Source organism: Falco peregrinus, chromosome 7, assembly GCF_023634155.1.
Source record: "Falco peregrinus isolate bFalPer1 chromosome 7, bFalPer1.pri, whole genome shotgun sequence".
Classification (NCBI taxonomy): Eukaryota; Metazoa; Chordata; class Aves; order Falconiformes; family Falconidae; genus Falco; species Falco peregrinus.
In genome coordinates this window covers 16,863,788-16,883,993 of record NC_073727.1, presented here as the reverse complement: position 1 = coordinate 16,883,993, position 20,206 = coordinate 16,863,788, and the positions used below count along the sequence as shown (strand labels likewise).

General features: G+C 50.2%; 1 protein-coding gene across 1 annotated transcript; it reads right to left on the bottom strand.

Annotated features, from left to right (window-relative positions):
- Positions 1 to 819: 819 nt before the first annotated feature.
- PAQR8 (progestin and adipoQ receptor family member 8) lies at positions 820 to 19,000 on the bottom strand. The gene is made up of 3 exons (XM_055811013.1): positions 18,930 to 19,000; positions 18,433 to 18,485; positions 820 to 9,465 (listed from the first exon to the last, which is right to left on the bottom strand). Exon 3 carries the CDS (start codon positions 9,409 to 9,411, stop codon positions 8,353 to 8,355), a length of 1,059 nt encoding a protein of 352 aa, XP_055666988.1. The 5' UTR covers positions 9,412 to 9,465; positions 18,433 to 18,485; positions 18,930 to 19,000; the 3' UTR covers positions 820 to 8,352.
- Between the last annotated feature and the right edge of the window lie 1,206 nt (positions 19,001 to 20,206).

Genomic DNA, 20,206 nt, shown 5'->3' with positions numbered 1-20,206 from the left:
GCCCTCGTCCTCGCAGTGTGGAAAAGGGGCGGTGTCGGGAGCTGTGGGAGGCATTAATCCTGTTTTCTTACGGATTTCGGCACACTTCGGCCTGCTCCAACACAGGCCGCCGCCGTGTTCCTTCTCCCCCCCCCCAGCCAGCCGGCGCCTCTTAGGATCCCGCAGCGTCAACTCAGGCTTGACTCTGCCAGGCCCTCACCCCCTCAGCACAGCTGGACTATGTCAATGCTATTAAAATCTCTTGGCCTCCAAAAGGGGTGGTGGCATGCAGGCTGCTTTGTGGGAGTTGTCCCTGACCTGTGCCATGACCCGGGGGAGGAGTAGCTGTGGAGGGCCAAATCCATGGCTGCAGCGCTCAAAACATCTTAAAAGGAGAAGTGATTGTGCTGGTTTATGATTTATACAGTATGTATATTAGTTGTGAAATAGTGGGTTTTGTAATATGCAGCACTGACGTAGTTCCTGTTACAAACACAATCTTTACCTCTTTCTGAGGAAGCGGCAAAAAGCAGCAGCAGGGGAGCCGACAAGGAAAATATGGTTGTGCAAAAGTCACCCCCACATGCAAGAAAGCTAAGTCAATCACCACTGAGAAAAGAGGGTTTTGTATGTCTTTCCCTTGGTGTCTTTATCAGCAGTACACAAGACAGGCCAGGCTGCGATTCAAGGGCAGGCAGCAGGATCTGAGTGTTTTGTAAGCAGAAGTCAAGCAGACAGAAATGCAGCCAGACTGTCTAAGCATGGTACGGGAGAGAGAAGAAAGCCAGCCGGTGGGAGATAAAGAATGAATCTGTTGAGCTTAGAAAGGAAAATAATAGAGTGAAGGCCAAGTAGGGCTGAAAGAGCTGGATCTGAAAGACAGCAAGCTGCTAATGTGACTGCTGACTCAGATGCAGGTGCTGGCACCGAAGCACTCTCTTTGATTTCTCATGCTGTGATATCCAAGCACTGTTTAGCAGGTTTCCTGAACTTAGCAAAGACCAGGGCCTTTCTCAGAGAAGGAAACTTGCCTCCATGGGCTATGGGTCATCCTCTAGGAGAATGACAGCAATTTTTTAACAGCTGTGTGGCAGAGTACCCCTGTGCACAGCTCGCAATGGGACAGGGGTGCTGCTGTCCTGCTCTTTGCATGAGTGGGGAACTAAGGCCAGGGGACTTGTCCAGGGTCACGAAGTAGGCCCTTAGGCTCTGAATGTGAGCAGGGACAGGATTGGAAGACTGTGGTCCCAGTACATTCCTCCTGTGTGTTTTAAGGGAGATTAAGCAAAGCCATAGCAGAAGCTGGTACTTTGAAATAATGACCATAAAGCACTAGAGAGGAGAAATGGGGAATGAGGAATTAAAGCGGAACTCAGAAGATCTGGATTCAGCTGCATCTTTGATATCAATTTCTGTATTTGCAAGTCCGACTTGCCAAGGTTAAGACAAGCCTCTTTAGCCTCCTATATCCCCTACTGTCTACTCCTGAAAGGGAAAAGGAAGTCTTTATGAGGCTCTGCTTTCGTGGCACTGGAGGCCTCTTCGGCCACAGATGAAGACATCTCGCCCTCTGGTGGGTAGAAACACAACAGTACAGAAGCCTTGGTCTGCATGTTACAGTCAGAAGTAATAATTAAAATTATTAGTGTAGTGGTAATAGACGGGAAAAGAGCAGATTTTTCAGAGGACTGAAATTCACACCAAGTGTACATCCTGGGGGAAGGGGTATGTACATGATCACACGCAATCCTCCCCATAAAGAGGGTTTAAACTAGTGAAGACATGTGAAAGAGTTACCAGTAGCCCTGTCATGGAGCGATGGACAGGGCTGATAAGCAGAGGACACACAGAGTAATGTGACAGAAAGGGACCACAAAATCAAACAGAACAGGACTTAAGCGGGGTCATCTTCAGCACTTGCATGTAAGCAAGGACGTGCCTGGAAGGCACCAGTATGGAGAAATCCCCAAAACCCAGTCTGGGAAATCAGTATGCTGATGAGATTCATGTCTCTCTGAAATGCGTGTACAGTAATGCAGACAGTGTGGGGACCACGCATGAGGAGTTAGAGATCTGTGTGCAGCTGCAGGGCTACGATCTTGCTGGGATCACGAAGATGATGTGGGATGGCTCCCACGACTCAAGTGTTGCAATGGAGGGATACAGGCTCTTCAGGAAGCACAGGTGGAGATGAGGAGGGGAAGCTGCCCTTCGTGTAAGAAAACAGCTGGAGTGCATGGAGCTCTGCCTGGGTGATGAGCCAAATGAGAGCTTATGGGTAAGGATTAAAGAGAAGACCAATGTGGGTGACAATGTAGCAAGTGGCTGCTATAGGCTGCCTAACCAGAAATAACAAGTGCATAAGGTCTTCTACAGGCAGATAGGAGGGACAACATAGCAGGGCATAAAGCAATCCAGGAGGTTCCTGGAGTGCAGTGCTGGTAACTTCCTCCTCCAAGTGACAGAGGAGGCATCAAGGAGAGGTGCTTTGCTGGGCATCATGTTCACTAACATGGGCTTATTGGGGATGTGAAGGTCAAAGACAGCTTTGGCTGCAGTGACCATGAGATCCTGAGGGGAGAGAGGAGGGTAAAAAGCAACCTTATAACCGTGGACTTCAGGAGAGCAGACTTTGCCTCTTCAAAGACTTCCACCTGCATGGTAAAGTCCCATGAGATAAGGCCTGGGGAGGAGCGGGGCCCAAGAAATCTGCCTGACGTTCAAGGATCACTTCCTTCAAGCTCAAGAGCAGTCCATCCCAGTGAGCAGGAAGCTGGGCAAAAATGCCAGCAGGCCTGCGTGGATAAACAACGAGCTCCTGGCAAAGTTCAAACACAGAAGCAGCATACAGAGAGTGAAAGCAAGTACATGGATACAGAGGAATACAGAGACATTATCTGAACATCCATTTCCAAGGTTAGGAAAGCAAAGCCCACCTGGAATTTAATCTGGCTAGGGATGTCAAAGACAACAAGAAGAGCTTCTATAGGTACATAGGTAACAAAAGGATGACTAGGAAAAATGTGGGCCCATTGCTTGGCAAGATTTGGGAGCTGGTTACACAGAACATGGGGAGGGTGAAAAGAGGACACAGCCAGGCTCTTTTCAGTGGTGCCTGATGCCAGGACCAGAGGCTGTGGGCACACACTGAAACACAGGAGTTCCCTCTGAATATCAGGAGACACTTTTTTACTGTGACTGGCACAGGTTGCCCAGAGAAGTTGTAGAGTATCCACCCTTTGACATCTTCAACAGCTGTCTGGACATGGTCCTGGGTAACTGGCTCTAAGTGGCCCTGCTTGAGCAGAGCCAGATAGCCTCCCTTCTAACCTCAGCTATTCTGTGATTCTGCACAGCTATCAGCAAGAAGAACAGAAGTTCTAGGTTTATTTCATGTAAGCTCATCTGACTCACTGATATCCTTCTGTCCATCAATGGTTGTGTCCCTTCGGTTTAATTTTAAGCAGGCACTGAAATGTTGTGCTTGAACAGGCACTTGTATTCATTGCTTGGCCACTAAAGCTGCACTGCTTTGGTGCCAGGCCACCAAATGAGTAGATGCTCACCTCTGATAGAAATTAAGGAAAACTGGACACCCACGGACTTTTGTGGATAATGAACTTAAATCCCTCTAAGCAGTGTCAGAGCAGCCATTCTGCACCTTCCTTGTGAAAAGGGAATGCAATCACAGAGTTACCATGAAACCTGGAAAGTGCTTTGAGATGCACAGCTAAAACCACACCCTATTGTTCATTACTGTTATAATTATTACCCAGTCTAATATATCCACTCTGTAATTATTATCCACTTTTCTTCCTAATGATTCATAACCTTCTGTAGTTGTGCATTTGGGAATTTCACACCACACCACTCGTTATGCTTTTACAGATTTCTTTTTTTTTTCACTAAAATTTTTAAATAATGATCAGTACAGTACAAAGCTTAAAATATTATCAATGTTTTCAACAACACAAAGTCAGCAGAGGGAAGTTGGGAAGGGGGTGGTTAATTTCTAAAACTCATACCCTTCCCTGTTCCCAGGGAGAAAAATACAAGTTCTTTTGTATTTCTGTTTAGTAACAAACAGTGCTTAAAAATAATCTTGTCAGTAAAAGACGTAAATTACAAGGCACATGAGGAACCTGTCCTTGCCTTGTTACACAAATCATTAGGCATAAATACAAGTTTAAGGCACCTCTCTCCATCCTCCCCTTCTGCTCTGTACACCAAGCAAATTCTGTCAGTGGCTATCAGCAGTTAAGAGCACCCATGGACCGGCAGACAGCAGAGGCTGCCTGTGAGCCTCAGGTTCCTTCAGGATGAATCCTGAAAAGGAATAGCATAAGGCACATCGGGATGAATTCTCAGGAGTTGTCCTCTACAGATCCAGGTTGCAAGATCTGCAAAAATACTGTCTCAGGACCAGAGATTCCTGGGGGAGAGGTTTAGGACCTTGGTCCCTTCAGGATCTCAGATGTGCTTAACCTTTGGTGGTCAGCTGTTCACCAAACCCTGCCTCTGGTACACCTCTCCCAGCCTTGCCTCCTTAGAGGAACACCAGGATGGAAGGAGGTGTGCTCCAAGCAGTAAGCCCAAGGAAAAGGCCTCGAGAGGCTCTTGGACAAGCTGAGAGTTTATCACAGCAGCCTTTTTTCTCTCTCTGACCCAGCCCTGGTCTCCCCCAAATCAACAGCAAGGCTTTCAGGAGGGAACTGGCAGCCACTTTCCAGTCCCGGCCCAGCTGAGGTGCAGGAGACTGCACAGTATATGGAGTCTGCCCAGGTAGGCAGCCAGGTGCATAAGGCACAAGGATGAATTCCGGGGATGAGGGAAAGAACTAAGCTGGTTGGAGGAAGAGGAGGAGGATGGAGACAAGGATGAAGAAATCTCCAGTGTTGGTGAGCCCCTTGTGACACAAGGGTGCATCCTCACAGCAGCAGCGATCCATATTGCAGTTCCCTGCTAAATCAACCCATCATAATAACCAGGAGGTCAGCTCCAGGTCTGAGTGCAGGGCTGCACGGGGACATGAGTGGCTTCACCTGAGGGGTAACATGAGAATATGTAAAAACACCACCACTGACACACTGTCACTTCTGCTGGACCAGGGAAGAGAAGACACAGAAAGAAGAAAGAGAAATACCTCAGAAAAGCCATGCAGGCACCTGCTCTCCCTGCCTCTGAACTAGACAGCATTACTGTACTCATCCTCCTTTGACAAGGGCAGGACACGTCATCTATTTTCAAACCCTTAGAGAAGGAAATGCCTGGATGACCCCTTCCTTTGGTTCCAGTGTAACTCTAGGTAGCAGCAGAGCAGGGTTTGCTATTAGCAGCGATGCCCACTCCCTCTCAGTTTCAGCCCCGAAAGGAGCTCTGGACCAGCCTGGTTTACTTGCCTTCTTGCACAGGAGCCCACTGGTACTGTCCAGCCAGACCCACACTCAGTGGCTTATTCTGCTTTACCGCCGCAAAAGCAAGGCAAACCGGGCTGTGAGAAAAAGCACTGCTCCCGCTGGAAGTCTTTCCCCAAACTGGGAGAAGACCCACAGAGACCATGGAGGGAGCAAGACCATCAGGGCAGCTAAGCTAGCTGAGCAACCAGCTGCTGTGCAAGGAGGAACTGCTGCTGGCCTCCACTCCAGCCCTTCCCTGCAGGCAGCAGTGTTGTCCAAATGAGCTGGCTGAAAGTTAAAACCAGCAGAAAATTACTGACGGTTTTTTCAGTAGGATTTGTTTTCTGCTGGTCTGTCTCCTGGCACCAGCTTGCTCTGAGGTGAGATGAGCTTCTGTGCATGGGAAGGGGTATGATGAGGTTTAAGTGGGACCATCTCCACTTGCCACACCCCTGAGGCAAATCTGCTGTTAGATCAGCACTGTAATGTCAAAATGCACTGTAGGAAATGAAGTAAGAAATTTCTCAGCTGGACTGGATGTAAAACAGGAGGCCTAGAGTGATGAGAAAGGGTGGACTAGATGACCTCCTGAAGGCTTTCCTATGATTTCTTCTCCTGTACTCCAAACTTGCTTCCCTCTCCCTTCATATTTAATTTGTCAGTAGGGACATGAATTTCAAATCTGTCTGCAAAACACAGGACACAGCAAAGCACCTATTAATAGATCTGTTTTCAGAGACACTGTTGTCTGGCCCACTTTGCTCCTCCAGCAGCATAGCACTGTTTCCTTCAGGCTAATCTTGACCCAACTAGGAGGCTCTGAAGATATAAAAGCCAAAGGCAAAGCCTCTCTGTGTAATAAATCATGTGCACACGCACATACACAAACACACACATCCCTCAATGGTTAAAAAACAGATCAAGTGCAGAAATCAGTGCTTGTCATGACAAATCATATCTCCAACCCTACGGTCCGCCTGCTCAGAACCAGCAATCACAATTCATCTGCCTGCCCTTGGATTCAGTGAGACAAATCTGTGGCTGGAATAGATCCCATGGGTTCCTTGCTTTCAGCAAAGATTTATAGCTCCTAGGAATTTGCCAGATGTTTTTTGAGGCTGCAGGTCTTGCACAGGGTATAGCTGGGAAGAGCTGTGCCAGGGTTTACTATAGAAAGCAAGCAGTGTGTCAAACAGTAGGTGTCTAGGCTGTGGGGGACCACATCTCTGCATTGGCTCTGAGCATCCTGTCCTGCAAATGCTACCAGCTTCAGTGCAACAGTGTGGCTCCATATCTGGTATTTGCCACAAGCAAGCACAGAAGAGACTCACCTAGTGGAAGAAACAGTAAAGCAACCCTTGCTACACCTTTGACAGGAGTGACCCATGGACATTAAGTATCCTTGACCACTATCTTTGCTGCTCCACACAGGAATCACCAAGTCTCAGGGACAAACCTATCCCAAGGTTGCATACGACACTAATGCTGTAACCTTCCTCCTCCCTTTTGCTATTCTACCTTCGTCTAGTGCTGACAAAAACATGCCAGATTCACAACTCCATCGGACAGAGAAAAGCAATCCTGAAGCTTCAAGGTCAGCTTTCCCATAAGGCCCACTGAGGACTGCTTGGTGTCCTGAAAGCCCCATTATGAGGGGAATAAGGACTACTTCACTTTCATACCCTTTTGGCCATGACCATAGTAAGGCTGTTGGAAGTCCAGGGCCCAGAGACTTTCCCATATCAGACAGGTCACACCCAAGTTACTCTACACTCCATGGACATTGTTGGAGGTCAGTCAGACTCCCTAGACAGATGATACAGCCAGTCTATGCAGGAATGCATGAACCTGTCACACAAGCAGCCAAAATTATGCACCAAGCATCAAAAGTATCTTCCCTCCTGGGGCCAGTGTCCTGAATGCTGACAGCCTCAGGGGTGCTCAGCCTCTGCCACTGACTGCTACTGAGGAAGGCTCAAAACCGCCTCCGACCTAACCCAGGCCCAGCTCCTCAAAGGCAACTAAACACTTAAAATGGAAATGAGGAGCCTCTGATGACATGTCTTGTAGGTTACCAAATAGCCATCAGCACTGCCACTACCTCAAGTTAAATTCAGACTGCTGAGGAAGACCCCATCTCCTTTTATTAATCCTTGGGAGAGCCTGACTCCTTAGTTTTCATGAGCAGCTCCACTGCAGATGGTGCAGTCATGCAGAAAGAAAAGATGGAGCTGACCTAACATCTCTACCTGTGCTGGACCTACAACAGTCACTGGCAGACCCAGGGCTCAGGTTCAGACCCAGTGCATGCTAGAGGACCCCAGGTCAGGCCTACATCTCCAAACATGCTTTGCCAAAGCCACCTCAGCAACCTGGCACTGAGGCACTTGACAAAGGGGCCATAAAGAGAACCTGGCTTAGCCCAGCTGGAGCAGGAAAAGGACTATACCAGCCACAGTGCCACACATACCCTTGCAGTTGAACCCTAGAAATGTAGACTCCTCCTGAAACCTTGCTACTGCCTTTGATAGTAACAGGTCTCCCACAGATAGCAGAGATGGCAAAACCCAGAGAGGTTATCACATCCAGCTGTGGTCTTCGTGGTGCATTCTCCACTGCGTTGTGAGCCCTGGCAGACCCTTCTACAGTCTCACAGCCTTCACGCTGCCCTCCATGACATTCAGCAAGGTATCACCCACAGGTTTACTGGAATGAACAAGAAACCTCTGCCTATTCCAGCATCCTTGGTTAAGCGACTTGTTCTGGCTTAAAATGCTCCACATCCCCCTGGATGGCAAAAGGCAGTCCCTGCTATGAAAATGCAGCCAGCGTGAAATCTCCAGCCCTCCACCTGAGTCCAGGGTCCTGTTAGTCACAGCATGTTAGGCAAATAAGACAGTTATGTCTCTAATATGTTATGCCCCTTTCCTTGATTTTCACCACCCCGGTGATGTCATGCCCATCATGTTTGTGACGCTCAGGAGTCCTTTTTAGCCAGGCAGGCCTTGATCCTGCATCGCAGGATGTAAGCTGTGACAGCACTACAAGCCACCAGGCCAAAAAAAGAGATGCAGGAGAGATAAACAGAGAAAGGCCCATGTCTCTTCAGGAAAATCTCCTGCCTGCTCTTGTAATCCAAAAGAATGGCCTCCAGCTGTGATAGGGTGCAGATGGCCAGGAAGGTGTGGAAGATCTGGTGGGCATGGCCAACGATATCACAGGATCCAGGGAAGTACTTCTCAGGGACTGGGCAGGAGAAGAAATAAGCACTGATAAGAAAAAACAGTATCTGGTATGTGTGGTACCAAGCAGCATCTTCCTCACAGCCCCCCAGATGACACACAATCACCCGGTGAGCAACAGGACTAATATCCAAGATGAACGCCAGCCCGGCTGGGATCACCTGGCACATCTTCCTCATGATGGGGTAAGGCCGTCGGTACCGGTATTTCGCGTAGCAGCAGCCGGCACAAGACAGCCAGCCACAGAAAGCAGCTGCCGGCAGGAAGAAAAGCCAGAACTTGTCATACCAGGCTTGGTCAGAGCTGTAGTAGAAATGAGCCAGGGCACTACCATACTGGTAGATGCTGACTCCAACATAGTCCACGAAGTAGAAGGTGTAGTGGTATAGCTCCGATTTGGACTGCAGCAAGTGGGCCAAGAGGCTGCAGGTCAGGTAGGTGACAGAGGAGAGAACAAAGATGAGCAAAGGCAAGGACCATGCGTCCATGGGTAACTGCTCAGCCTCCACGAATGTCTTAAATCTCAGCAGCACAGCCAGCGCTGCCAGGAGGTGAGTCCATACATTGACCACCTCATTGTGCTTCTGGAAGAGGCTAAGAAAGTAGTACCGCCAGTCCTGGCCAGTGGGACGGTACCCAGTGTGGATGTACGGCTCACGGAAGAGCTGCGGCACCTCACACTCTTTGACTGTGCAAGGCATCTTGGGGAAGCCATCCTCCAGCAGCCTGGGGAGACGGCTGAGATGCTGCCCACTGAGGGACAGTGTGCTGATCCGCTCCAGGATGGCTGTCATCTCGCTGTGTGCAGCAGCTTTGAGCCTGCCTCTGGGGAACGTCAGCTTCGTACCCTGCGGGAAGGGGAGAAAGAAGAAATATTAATGGTCATGTACTGGGGGCAAGAACATGCTGCCATCCCTGGGCGGGATAAGCCATGGCGCTACTGAGGCTGGTCCTGTTCTTAGGGGAAAGGGTCTTTTCTTGACTCGGCAGACCTAGATTCAGCATGGAGAAGGATGGCACAGCCCTGGCCCTGCAGTTCAGCCTATGTCAGATGGGCACAGCAACACCACAAGCCTGCCCTCCTCAGGCACTGAGCATTAAGCATGTTCAGGAGTAGCCAGGAGCTGCCAGTGACTGGATGCAAGAAGCAGTTCGATATCAAGAAAGGACCCAGTGACTTGCAGAGGGGAGTTTTCACCCCTTTCCCCAGAACACACTGCTCAGGGACAAAATTGGCATGTAATTACTCCTCTAAGGGATAACCTGCCTTTCTGCACCTGAGTGGAGAGGGTCCCAACCAAATCACGGAGGCTGCAAATAAGCTTGGCTTCACTGCCACACAGCTTGCACATGGGTTGCACACCTGGGGCTGCTGCAGTGAGTACGGCAGAGGGAGAAGGGGAGAAGTCCACAGTCCCAGACCTGCAGCCCTCATCCCTCCATGTGTAAGAAGCAGCATGACTGGGAGGTGATGAAGAAATGAGAGGCTCTGCATCAGAGCTGGCTGCAGTTTGCATACAGCATCGAAGCCTTGAGAGCATCTATGGAGTCATGCTGAGGTGCTGCCAGATGGGATGCACCTGGATGCTCAGAGCAGCCAAACCCCAGTGCTGGGCACTGCTCTGCCTGCTGTGCTCCACTCTGTGGCAACTTCCAGAGCTGCTAAACTCTGGCTGGAAAGATTCAGATTCAGGGCACAGCGGGATCCTAATGTCAGGAGACTACCTCACAGCACTGAATTAATTCTCAATACCCTCTGTTTCCCTTCCCCCCTAGATATTTCTCTTCCCTGCTGGTGTTTACGCCACACAAACCAGAGGAGAACTCATCACACAGATGCCCATGCTTGAACTGAAATTGATGCTGATGGAGCCCCACCAGACTCTGCAGGGCTGTGGCTACTCCTGTGCAGCCAACACATACATGTTTCCAGGAGTGGGACCTGACGTCTTAGCTTATATGCACCCAACCAGAGCTGCAGTGGATGGATATGGCCAAAAATATGTCAATGCAAGTAAGTATTTTGCCTGAGTGTGGGAAATGGCGTATTTTTCTTCTGTTGCATCAGATAGCTGCTGCCAGAGGTGAGGCAGAGGAATAGTTTGCTGGGGACATTATGGGAGAGCCATGCTAGGCTGGTGACAGAGGACAGGACAGTGTTAAACACCAAGAGAGAGTGAAAGCAGGGAGGTGGGACCTGTCAAAAGTCCCAGGGAGAGACAGCATAAAAAAGTCAGAGCAGACTCTGAAGCAGGTTACAAGTTTCCACTTTCTCTCACAACCCGATGCCTCTGATAACAGACAAAGTATTTTCAGATTGCTTCCGTATTCTAGTAGATGGGAGTTATCATAATTAAGTTACATTTTCCAGGCAATTCTCTCTCTCCCTCCGCTTTCCAGGCTTTCTCCCTTAGCACATCTCAGGGCCGGGGTCTTTCTCCTGTTTGCCACAGGGGAATCTGGCTGCTGAGTTAGATGGAGCTGCCTTAGCCACAGAAGGAAAAATGGTCCCTGCAAATGTTTTAGTTTCATAGATAAGACTGAAGATAGAAGCACCCTTACTGGGGGGGCTGATGTTGTGCACGTTCACAAAGACTTTTTTTCTCTCTTAAGGGTTTGCAGGGTCCAGCTCTGATAGAACATGCAGTTCATTCAGCAGCTTGTGTATCCCTGTGGGGTTACATGCCAAAATTTAGGGAGGCAAGTCAAATTTTGACTCTGCAGCACTCCTTTGAGAGGATGTGTGTGTGGAAAACCCGCTCTCCCTAGTTCTAATGTACAGCCAGTCTATTCTGGCTCTTTGGGAGCTGATGAAGAAAGAAAGGCTCATTCAGACTTCAGCCTCAGCATAAGGCAAAGCCCAAGCAAGGAGACTATCCCTGGCTATGCAGCACTGTAGTACTCACCCTCTGTTCCCCTACATCTCCTTTGGATGATCTGGTCTGAAATTGGCTGGAGGCTGAGCACGTTGGGGTAGGAAGGACAGGAAGATTTTATGGATGTGTCTATATTAAGACAGTGTTTGATCTCCTTGTCTAGGTGCACAGACAAGAGCTCCCTTCCCACACTGGCTGCATCTCCCTCACTGCAGCACCAAGACATCTGCTGTCTCCAGCTGATGATCTCCAGGCCTTATGCACAGGTTGTCCTTGTGCAGATGTGCAAGTACAGACTCTGAAGTGTGTTGCATGTTCTAAGCTCCTCCGCCCTCTCTGTAACCCGCCATAATGTGTTTTACACCTCTCCCAGCATTTGTTCTGATAGAAGTCAAGCAAGAGGGCTTGGACACCTGCTTGCAATCTCCCAGCTTCCCTTTAACTAAGCATGGTTCAAGAATTTGGGCCCACTACAGGGGACTTAGTGTTGAATCTTCATCACAATTCATCCCAGAAAGATGCTGGAAAATCCTACAAAAAGTTATTTAGGCACTGATGTTGGGAGACGGAGATCATGGTGGTGAGGCACAAGGAGAAAAGGCATGCTGAAGCTCCTCACCTCATGGAAAACACAAACTAACACTATTGTGGATGCCTGGACATCAGGAACTGAAAAATCAGCTCAGAAGCAGCACAGGCTGGGCAGGAGAGCTCACAGGAGAAGGGACAGAGCGGTCATCTCCTGCAGAGGCATCAAAATGCTGAAACCTGCCCATAAAGAGCAAAGGCAACCACAGCACATGCAGGAAGATGATAGCAAAGCCTGGGCATACAGATGCATGCCAAAGTGAGGGGCACATCGCCCCTTCCACCATCCATGGCCTGCCTGCTTTGCATGCTGACAAGGATATGAGAGAAACAGGCAGCTTCTGTACCAGGCACAGGCTGGCTCCGGCTTGTACGGTGTGTTAGTGCCAGGATTTTGCCATGGTCTCTCATCCCGAGAGCTCAGTGTATACAGCGAGCATTGCCTTTGAGTAGAGCTAGGGAGAGGATAGACGCTGCATATCTTCCTGACAGCAGCAGATGGAAGAGATTCTTCCAGGCAGGGTTTCATAGCTGCAAAATGCCAGTTTTTAACAGGCTGAGGGAGGGTCAGAGGTTTTTCAAAATAATAGTCCAAAATCACAAGAAAGACATCTGATACTTGGATAAACAACGCTAAATCAGGAACGTGGTAGAGTGCTTATTTTAAACCAAACTTGTGACATTAATGAGTGAGAACAAGTTGGCAATTTCCAGCGATCATGTGATAGACAAAGCAACGAGCAATTAACGTTAGAAAAGAGAAGAAAAAAACCCACCAAAAACCAACCAACCCAGAAATCTGAGGTCAGCACTGGCTGTTTCACTTTCACAGAGCCCCTATTCTCTTCCCTTCACGGGGGCGTAGGAGCGGCTGAAAGCCACATTCATCAGCAGGGCGTCTCGTTGAGATTCTGTCCTCACTCCCCATCTCCCGGGGATTCAGTTATTTTGGCTGCTCCCAATTAACAGCAACCAAGTATCATTTGTTCAGGGAGGGAGCTGCAAGGCGAGAAGGAGGGAGTGGATGATGGCCAGGCTGTATCATTACAGCCACAATAAGAACTGCGGCACAGGAGGAGAACGATCCTGTTCCAATTTTTCTCTTTTGAAGAGAGTAATTGGAAACCCAAGCTTTTCCCACCTCTTTTGCTTTTTGGGCACAGTCTGATGGAGGGGTTTGAATGAGAAAATTTCCTACAGAGGACAGCCGATTTTCCCACCGGTCTGGCCTCTGCATTAACTGTCTGGGACTCAGGCTGTACCAATGTGATATATTTGCTTGCAGACTTGTACTCAGGCATCAGAGGTTTACACAGGCTTCCAAAAAGGCAGTAATTCCTGCAAAACAAAGCAGAGAGGACTGGGGAACTCAGCTGTGGGGAAGTCTTTAAGAAATGTGTTGTATTTAAAATAGGAAAAAAAAGAAAAAGTGGTTGTGAACAGCATCAAAATAACAGCAGTGATCGTGCAGCAGTGGGCAACAGAGTGGTTTTGAGAGCTGCAGGTGATTAATTCCTGAATTCCTCTCTTCTGGGAATTGAGCAGAAGTCCCTGGAGGGACTCCAGGTCATTTTGAAACCTGGGTTTTTATTCTGACCCCTTCCTACATGGGGTTAACTTTGGTGTTGAAGCTCCTACAGCACCAGGATGGCAGAGGGCAGTTCAGCTTGCCTCTCCCAGGGCTAGGAGAGGTTTCACCAAGGCTGCACCCAGCTCAGAGGCAGTAAGACCCTTCCCAAAGCCTGCTGCCTGCAGGCTGGTCCTCCCTGAACACAAGCATCTCCTCCTATAACTAAACCACTTGCCGAGGGCTCAGGGCAAACTTTGAAAGACAGCTTGGGAGCCCAGTGCCCTCTCCTCCATCCCATTCTGCCTGGTGTTTTCAAAAGGCTCCACTAGGGATGAGAAACTAAGAGACCAGAGACTGGCTCAAGCAGGAACTCCTATGTAGTCTTAGTATTATCTGCTTCCTTCTGGTGACAAAGGTTTAGGTGCTAACCTTCCTCCTAACTGTAACAGATGAACACAGCGCTCAGATTCCCTCCGCTGGGAGTTACTGGGATTTACACAGGTGTCGCAGAGGTCAGAAACAAGCCGTGCCTGAGCAGGCAGCAGGGTATGAAGGGCTGATCTACACTCCAGCGTTGAAAAAGTGGAAATTCCCACAACCAGAGAGAGGTCAGGTGCTTGGGACTTCTGTACATTTGACTTACACCTCCTCATCTATTAAAAATGGGGATGCCAATCCTCGCCTGCTTAATGAGAACAAGATATGTTCTTAATGCACCACTGTAAGGCACCAGGCAGTGCTGGGACTACTTAACAGTGCATTGCACAGAATATTTCATTTCCCTTGACACGTGTACGTACCCGGTTACATCTACATCAGCTCAATGGGTGTATTACAAGCACTCATCCAACAGGGACCTGCACAGCTTAGGATGCTCTGGAGGGTAAAAGGTGACGTGAAGTGATTTACTGGAGACATTGAAGGGCAAGCCTTAAAATAACCTCATCTGTTAAGAAAAAAGGTCAAAGTAACCTTGTGGAAAATTTCAAATAAAAGAAAATGGCTCAAATTCTACCTTTCTGTATATACACACGCACACAGTGTGTAGCTGAAGCAGGGTTCATCCAAGCATATATTAATCAGGAAACGAACGTCTCGTGACGCCGCGAGATGAGCCATTAAAGCCAGCAGGAGATGGCAGGATCCCCCATGGAAGCCATGGCAGTGTCAGTCCCCTGCGATTTCTGGCCTGGAAGCAAGCCGGGCTGGCAGCCAGCTCAGCCGTGCTAAGCAGCAAGTGCCTCTTGACATGGGTTCGGCATTGCCTACGCATTGGGACCGGGTCCAGGTGATGAGAGCAGCAGAGCCGGTGCAATGAACGCTGTGCTTGGAGGGGGCAGAACAAAACAAAGCTGCTGGCAAATACGGTGTCCCTGCAGCAAAGCTGAGGGGATCCACACAATCCCACCAAGGAGGAGCCCCTGAGGTGTCTGGGCGAGCAAAGCAGGGCAGTGGTGATCCAAAGTTAGGAAATGGAAGACTTTTGTGAGGCTGCTGGCTTTATTATGAGAGTCCAAACCCTGAGCCAGACATCATGTGTGAGGGTCTGATTTTCACAGCACCGAGTGTTCAGTTCTGAGATCAGCCAACCACTGTCGTGCTGCTGCACCCTTGAAATGAGTGGCCACATGCAAACTGTCTGCTGCGAATAATTTCTGGACTGTGCTAACTCCCAGACCATGCTGGGCAATGGTGTGGGTCACCGTGGCACATTTCTGATCTGACGAGATAAACACAGCTGCAGTTTCTTCATGCCTAACCACAGTTAAACCATGGTGATGCTACTTATAACACAGTCAATACACTCAGTGCATGAAAAAAAATCCCCATCTACAGTACTAGGCAGATGCAAAAATGTTAATGTTCATTATTTCTACCCATAGACTCTGGGTGAGAATTATCTCCTCCGGCAAATCCATCCCTCCCATATCAAAAATTGCTCAAGATCAAGGTAATAATCTGCAGTTTTCCTTCCTGATCTCACTAAACCTTTGCTGTTTGCATTTTCCAGATCAGCTCACCACTTTCTTTTCCCACACACAACTAACACAGCCCCCAGTGCTTTGGGGCTCAGTTTTGGGTGGATGTGAGATCCCTGCGTGGAACACCCATGATTACAAGCTTTGAGTACACCAGTAACGAAACAAGACCAGGACACAGTCCCAATCAATGACCTGCTACCATCAGGCTGCTGAAGTGTTAGCACAATCCTGGGCATGGTTTTGGTCCAGCCACTCACATCAGTGCCTGCCTGCTATATCCAATCATGCAGGGACCACCAATGGAGTGGGTTGACTGATCCATTTCAGATGCCAAAGCTGGAATTGTGCCAGAGAAGTGACTAGGGCTTTTTTCCCCATTGACTGAAAAAGGAGCCTGGATTCGTTGCATCCCACTCTCACCTCCCAAACTTCCTCCTGCAAGCTCCATGAGATATGGTGTCCTTCCCTTCCACACCTGAGTAGCTGCGTGCACACCCTGTGAGCACAGCACCTCTGCAGCCAGTTTGCCAACGTAAGAGGTCACTTACCTTGTGCCTTTCCTAAAGACACAGAACTAGCACCCACCAACAGGACAAATCTTTCAGTGCAGATCTGCTGGAGACAGGAACTCCTGCTAGCACAGGGAGACCTCAACAAGCCAGCAAATCCCTCCCTGCTCAGATCTATCTGCTGATGGGACAACCCAGGAACCATTCGCCTGCAGGCAGAGCAACCAAACCAGACTGGTTGTGTGCAGTTTGAGGGTCCAGACCCCGTTGCCAAAAGATCTCCCAGAGCCTATGGCCTGAGGCTGCTTAGCTTTGCTGTCATCCACAAAAGCCTCTTGCACAAAAACATTTTTTTAATGTTGTGGATTTTAGAGCTTCGGTCATTAGAAAAAAATGTATATAAATCATGCACACCACCACTGTGGGTAGAGAGCAGGCTGCCGGGGAGAGACTGCAGCTCTGTGCCAAGCCCCTGGGGCTTCAAGCTCTCCTCTTCCCTGCACTAAAAGTCTTTGTCCCCATCCAGGACCTCCTCCTATTCAACCCATGGCCTCTCCCAGCAAGCTTCTAGGTTTGCAATGACAGCAGTGCCACCCTTCCAGGGGGCTGTGAAGCCCTGAGCAAGGACCAGCAAGAGCCAGGTGGCAGATTGCCCCCCCAAACAAGAGATGCAGACTGTGCTGTGTCTGCTTGCTTACATCCCTATTCGATCCCAAAGATTTGCTGGGGGGGAAAAAAAGCAACTGGGAGCAAGCTTCCACTTGCTACTGCCTGTGCCCCAAGGATAGAGGATGTAAGGTATGGCCACACGTGTACAGCTGCAGACCAAACGCAGAGCCTCCAGGAGCCTTTCTGGGAATCTGTTCCTCTGGAGGAATTTCTTTAGCATAAATGGATACTGCAACTAAAGGGCCTGGCTTGACCCCAGGCGCGGGGGTTATCATGTACACTGGCAGCTAAAAATTAAGCTGGTGCATGACTCAAGATGTGCAAGTAGCTGCAAGCATACACACGTGACCTGGCAATGGCAGCTCCCCTGTCCTCAGCCTCTGCCTGCGCTGCTGGCATATCGCTCACACTGGCCATCCCTCCCTGCGGCCAGAGGAACACAACCCTCATAGCCAGAGGCTCTGGCCGCAGCTTCAGTGTAAATAAAATAAAAGCAATGATGCCCAGAAAAAAGGAAATCCCGCAGCGAGCAGGGCTGTTAACGCACATCTTTTACCAGCTGAGCTGGAGGAAATGTGTAACAGCTTGTGGTTTGGCCCGACAAGCCGGTGGGTTTCTAGGAATTGTTTGTAACATGTCTCACTCCCCTGAACCCCACACAAAGGCAGGAGCACGGGTCGGTGGTATAATTCACGGCTGCCCATCCCCTCCCTGCCCCAGCAGAGCAAAATCAGACTTCAGACCCCCAGGATTTCACTCCGGTGGAGCACTGCGTAAGTGCTTCATCCTTTTTCATGACCTTTTCGTGACTTCACTCTTTTTCAACAACCAATGCCAGCGTGGCATCACACACATCCTCATCCTAACCCCTATTCGGCTGCCACAGCTGGCAATCCCCCCAAATAACCGCACCTCAAGTGTGCCGAGGTTATTTCCCAGCTCTGAAGCAATGATCCTACAGCCTCTGACAACAAATGCAGGTCCCCATCCCGCAGTGCAGTATAAAGCCGTGTGCTCCAGCCAAGGGATGAACCACCAGAGCTGCACGGTTATTGAACAAACATCGGGTCTGGGACCACCAGTCCTGCATACCCAGTGCCAGTGCATCTGCAGCACTTCCCACCCCAGCACAGCTACTGGGAGGCTCCGTATCCAACCCTGCTCATGCCAGAGATGAGTTAGTTTGATGCAGAGCAAACGACTGTTAAACGTTTACCCAATTTTAGATGGATATATATTTTTGTCGGTGCTAACCAGAACAGTTCAAGACTACAACTTCTTTTTCCCCTCAAAAAGCGAGATGCTCATGGCATTTTCAGCCAGGAAAAAATCCAGATGGGATATAGAGGCAACACAACCAACAGCCCCTGAAGCATCCTGGAGAAGATAAGCAGGGAACAACCCTTCATGGACGCTTTGAGGCCACGAGCTGGGGCGCGTCAAGTGAAATGGGCAGGTAGCAGCTCCAAAGCAAACAACAGGAGCTGGTTCTTCACCCAGCTCATGGCTGAACTATGCGTTTCCTTGCCGCGGCCTCCGGAACACCCCAGGGGTCAAAGTCACGAAAGGAAAACCCACCCACGGCTATTAGAAACAAACACGGAGGAAAACCGATGCCCACCTCTCTCCTCCTCGAAGTCCTTGAGGTGCAGGTCACGGGGGCGTGAGGGCAATCTATGGCAAAAGAAAATTTGTCCCCATGCGTCCCTCCCCTCCTGACGCCCTTCCTCTGCTGCCCACCCGGCCGCGGGACTGACCCCGGCTAGACAGACCACGGTTGTGCGTGGGGTGCGTGTGGGGTAAAGATCTCGCGTCCCACTGTGCCTCCAGCTCCACGCGTGCTTTACCCGCGCGGGGAACCCCCCCAGGGGTGGCCGCTGGGGTGCTGCCCGTGCACCGGCCCCTGCGTGACCCAGCCCCGCGGAAGGATGCTCCCGCCGCGCCGGGGATGCGGCGGAGCGTGGTGCCGCGAGCTGCGGTACCCACGCGGGGACGCCGGAGCCCAGCGGGCAGCAGAAGCCCCCGTGCTGGGTCCCGCACGGAACCCTCGGCGGAGTGTCCCCGGGGGAGGGGAGCTGCCCGCGGGGGGGGGGGGACCGGGGCTGCGCCCGCACTCACCGCCCGCGCTCTCCCCGCCGCCGCCGCCACCACCCACTCCCGCGGCCGCCGCCTCCGGCAGCGCCGCCGCCAGCGGGTGCCCCCGCGCATGCGCGCCCCGCCCGGGGGTGGCCCCGCGGCCGAGCCGAGCAGAGTTCACCCCGCCGGGCCCAGCCGAGCCTGGCAGAGCCGAGCCTAGCCCGGCTGAACCAGGCAGAGGCTACCCAAGCCGAGCTGAGCCCAGCCGACCCGAGTTTACCCGAGCTGAGCCTAGGCTAGGCTAGCCTAGCCAAAGCAAGCTGAGCCTAGCTGAGCCGAGGCTAGCCTAACCGAGCCGAGCTAAGCTGAGCTGAGCTGAGCCAGCTGAGCCTAGCCTAGCCAAACAAAGCTGAACTGAGCTGATTTTAGCTGAGCCAAGCTGACCCTAACCTAGACAAGCCAAGCTGAGCTGAGCCTAGGCTAGCCTAGCTGAGCCTGGCCGAACCATGTCTAGCTTAACCAAGCCGAGCTGAGCCAAGTGGAGTTTAGCCTAGCCTAGACAAGCCAAGCCAAGGAAGCCTAGATGAGCCTGGCTGACATGCGGAATTAAACTTTATAACTCAGGATAGGTTGTAAAGCAGGTATGTTTAATTCACTGGTGTTCATCAGGGTGGGTAATTTCAAAAGCACCTGCTGCCCTGACTTCTTTGTGCATGTGTGATTCAAAGTATACATTCATACATATTCAATAGATGCCTGAGAATAGGTTGGGTTAGGATAATTAGTCTACCAAGAAGTAATTAACATAAGTTTCCTCCCATTTGCGCTTTCGCACTGTCTCCTGGTGGTGGTTGTGGGGGTCATTGAGGATGAAGGCTTAGTAGTCTCCCTCACTCTGAACTTTTCACCTTCACTCTTTGTGCAGACTCAGTTGTGTGTTGAGTTTCTTCCAAATTGAAAAGATCCAGTTTTCCTATCTCAAGGCACAGATGTTTGCATACCAGTGTCTTCTTATCAGCACACAGAGCATCCCAGGTCCAACTTATCAGTACAAAGGGCCCCAGGACCTGGCCTAATTTGCAAAGTCATACTGTGAAGCTCCTCTTTGTACATACAGTGAGAGTTTTAATTATTCAGAGTTTTCCATATCCCATTAATCTAGTTATTTCTAAGCTTTCTATCATGGCCAAGCCAACCTAGCCTAACCGAGCTAAGCTAAGCCAAGCCAAGCCAAGCCAAGACTAGCCCAGCCAAACCAAGCTGAGCCGAGTTAAGCCTAGCCTAGCCTAGCCTAACAGAGCCTAGCCTAGCTGAGCTGA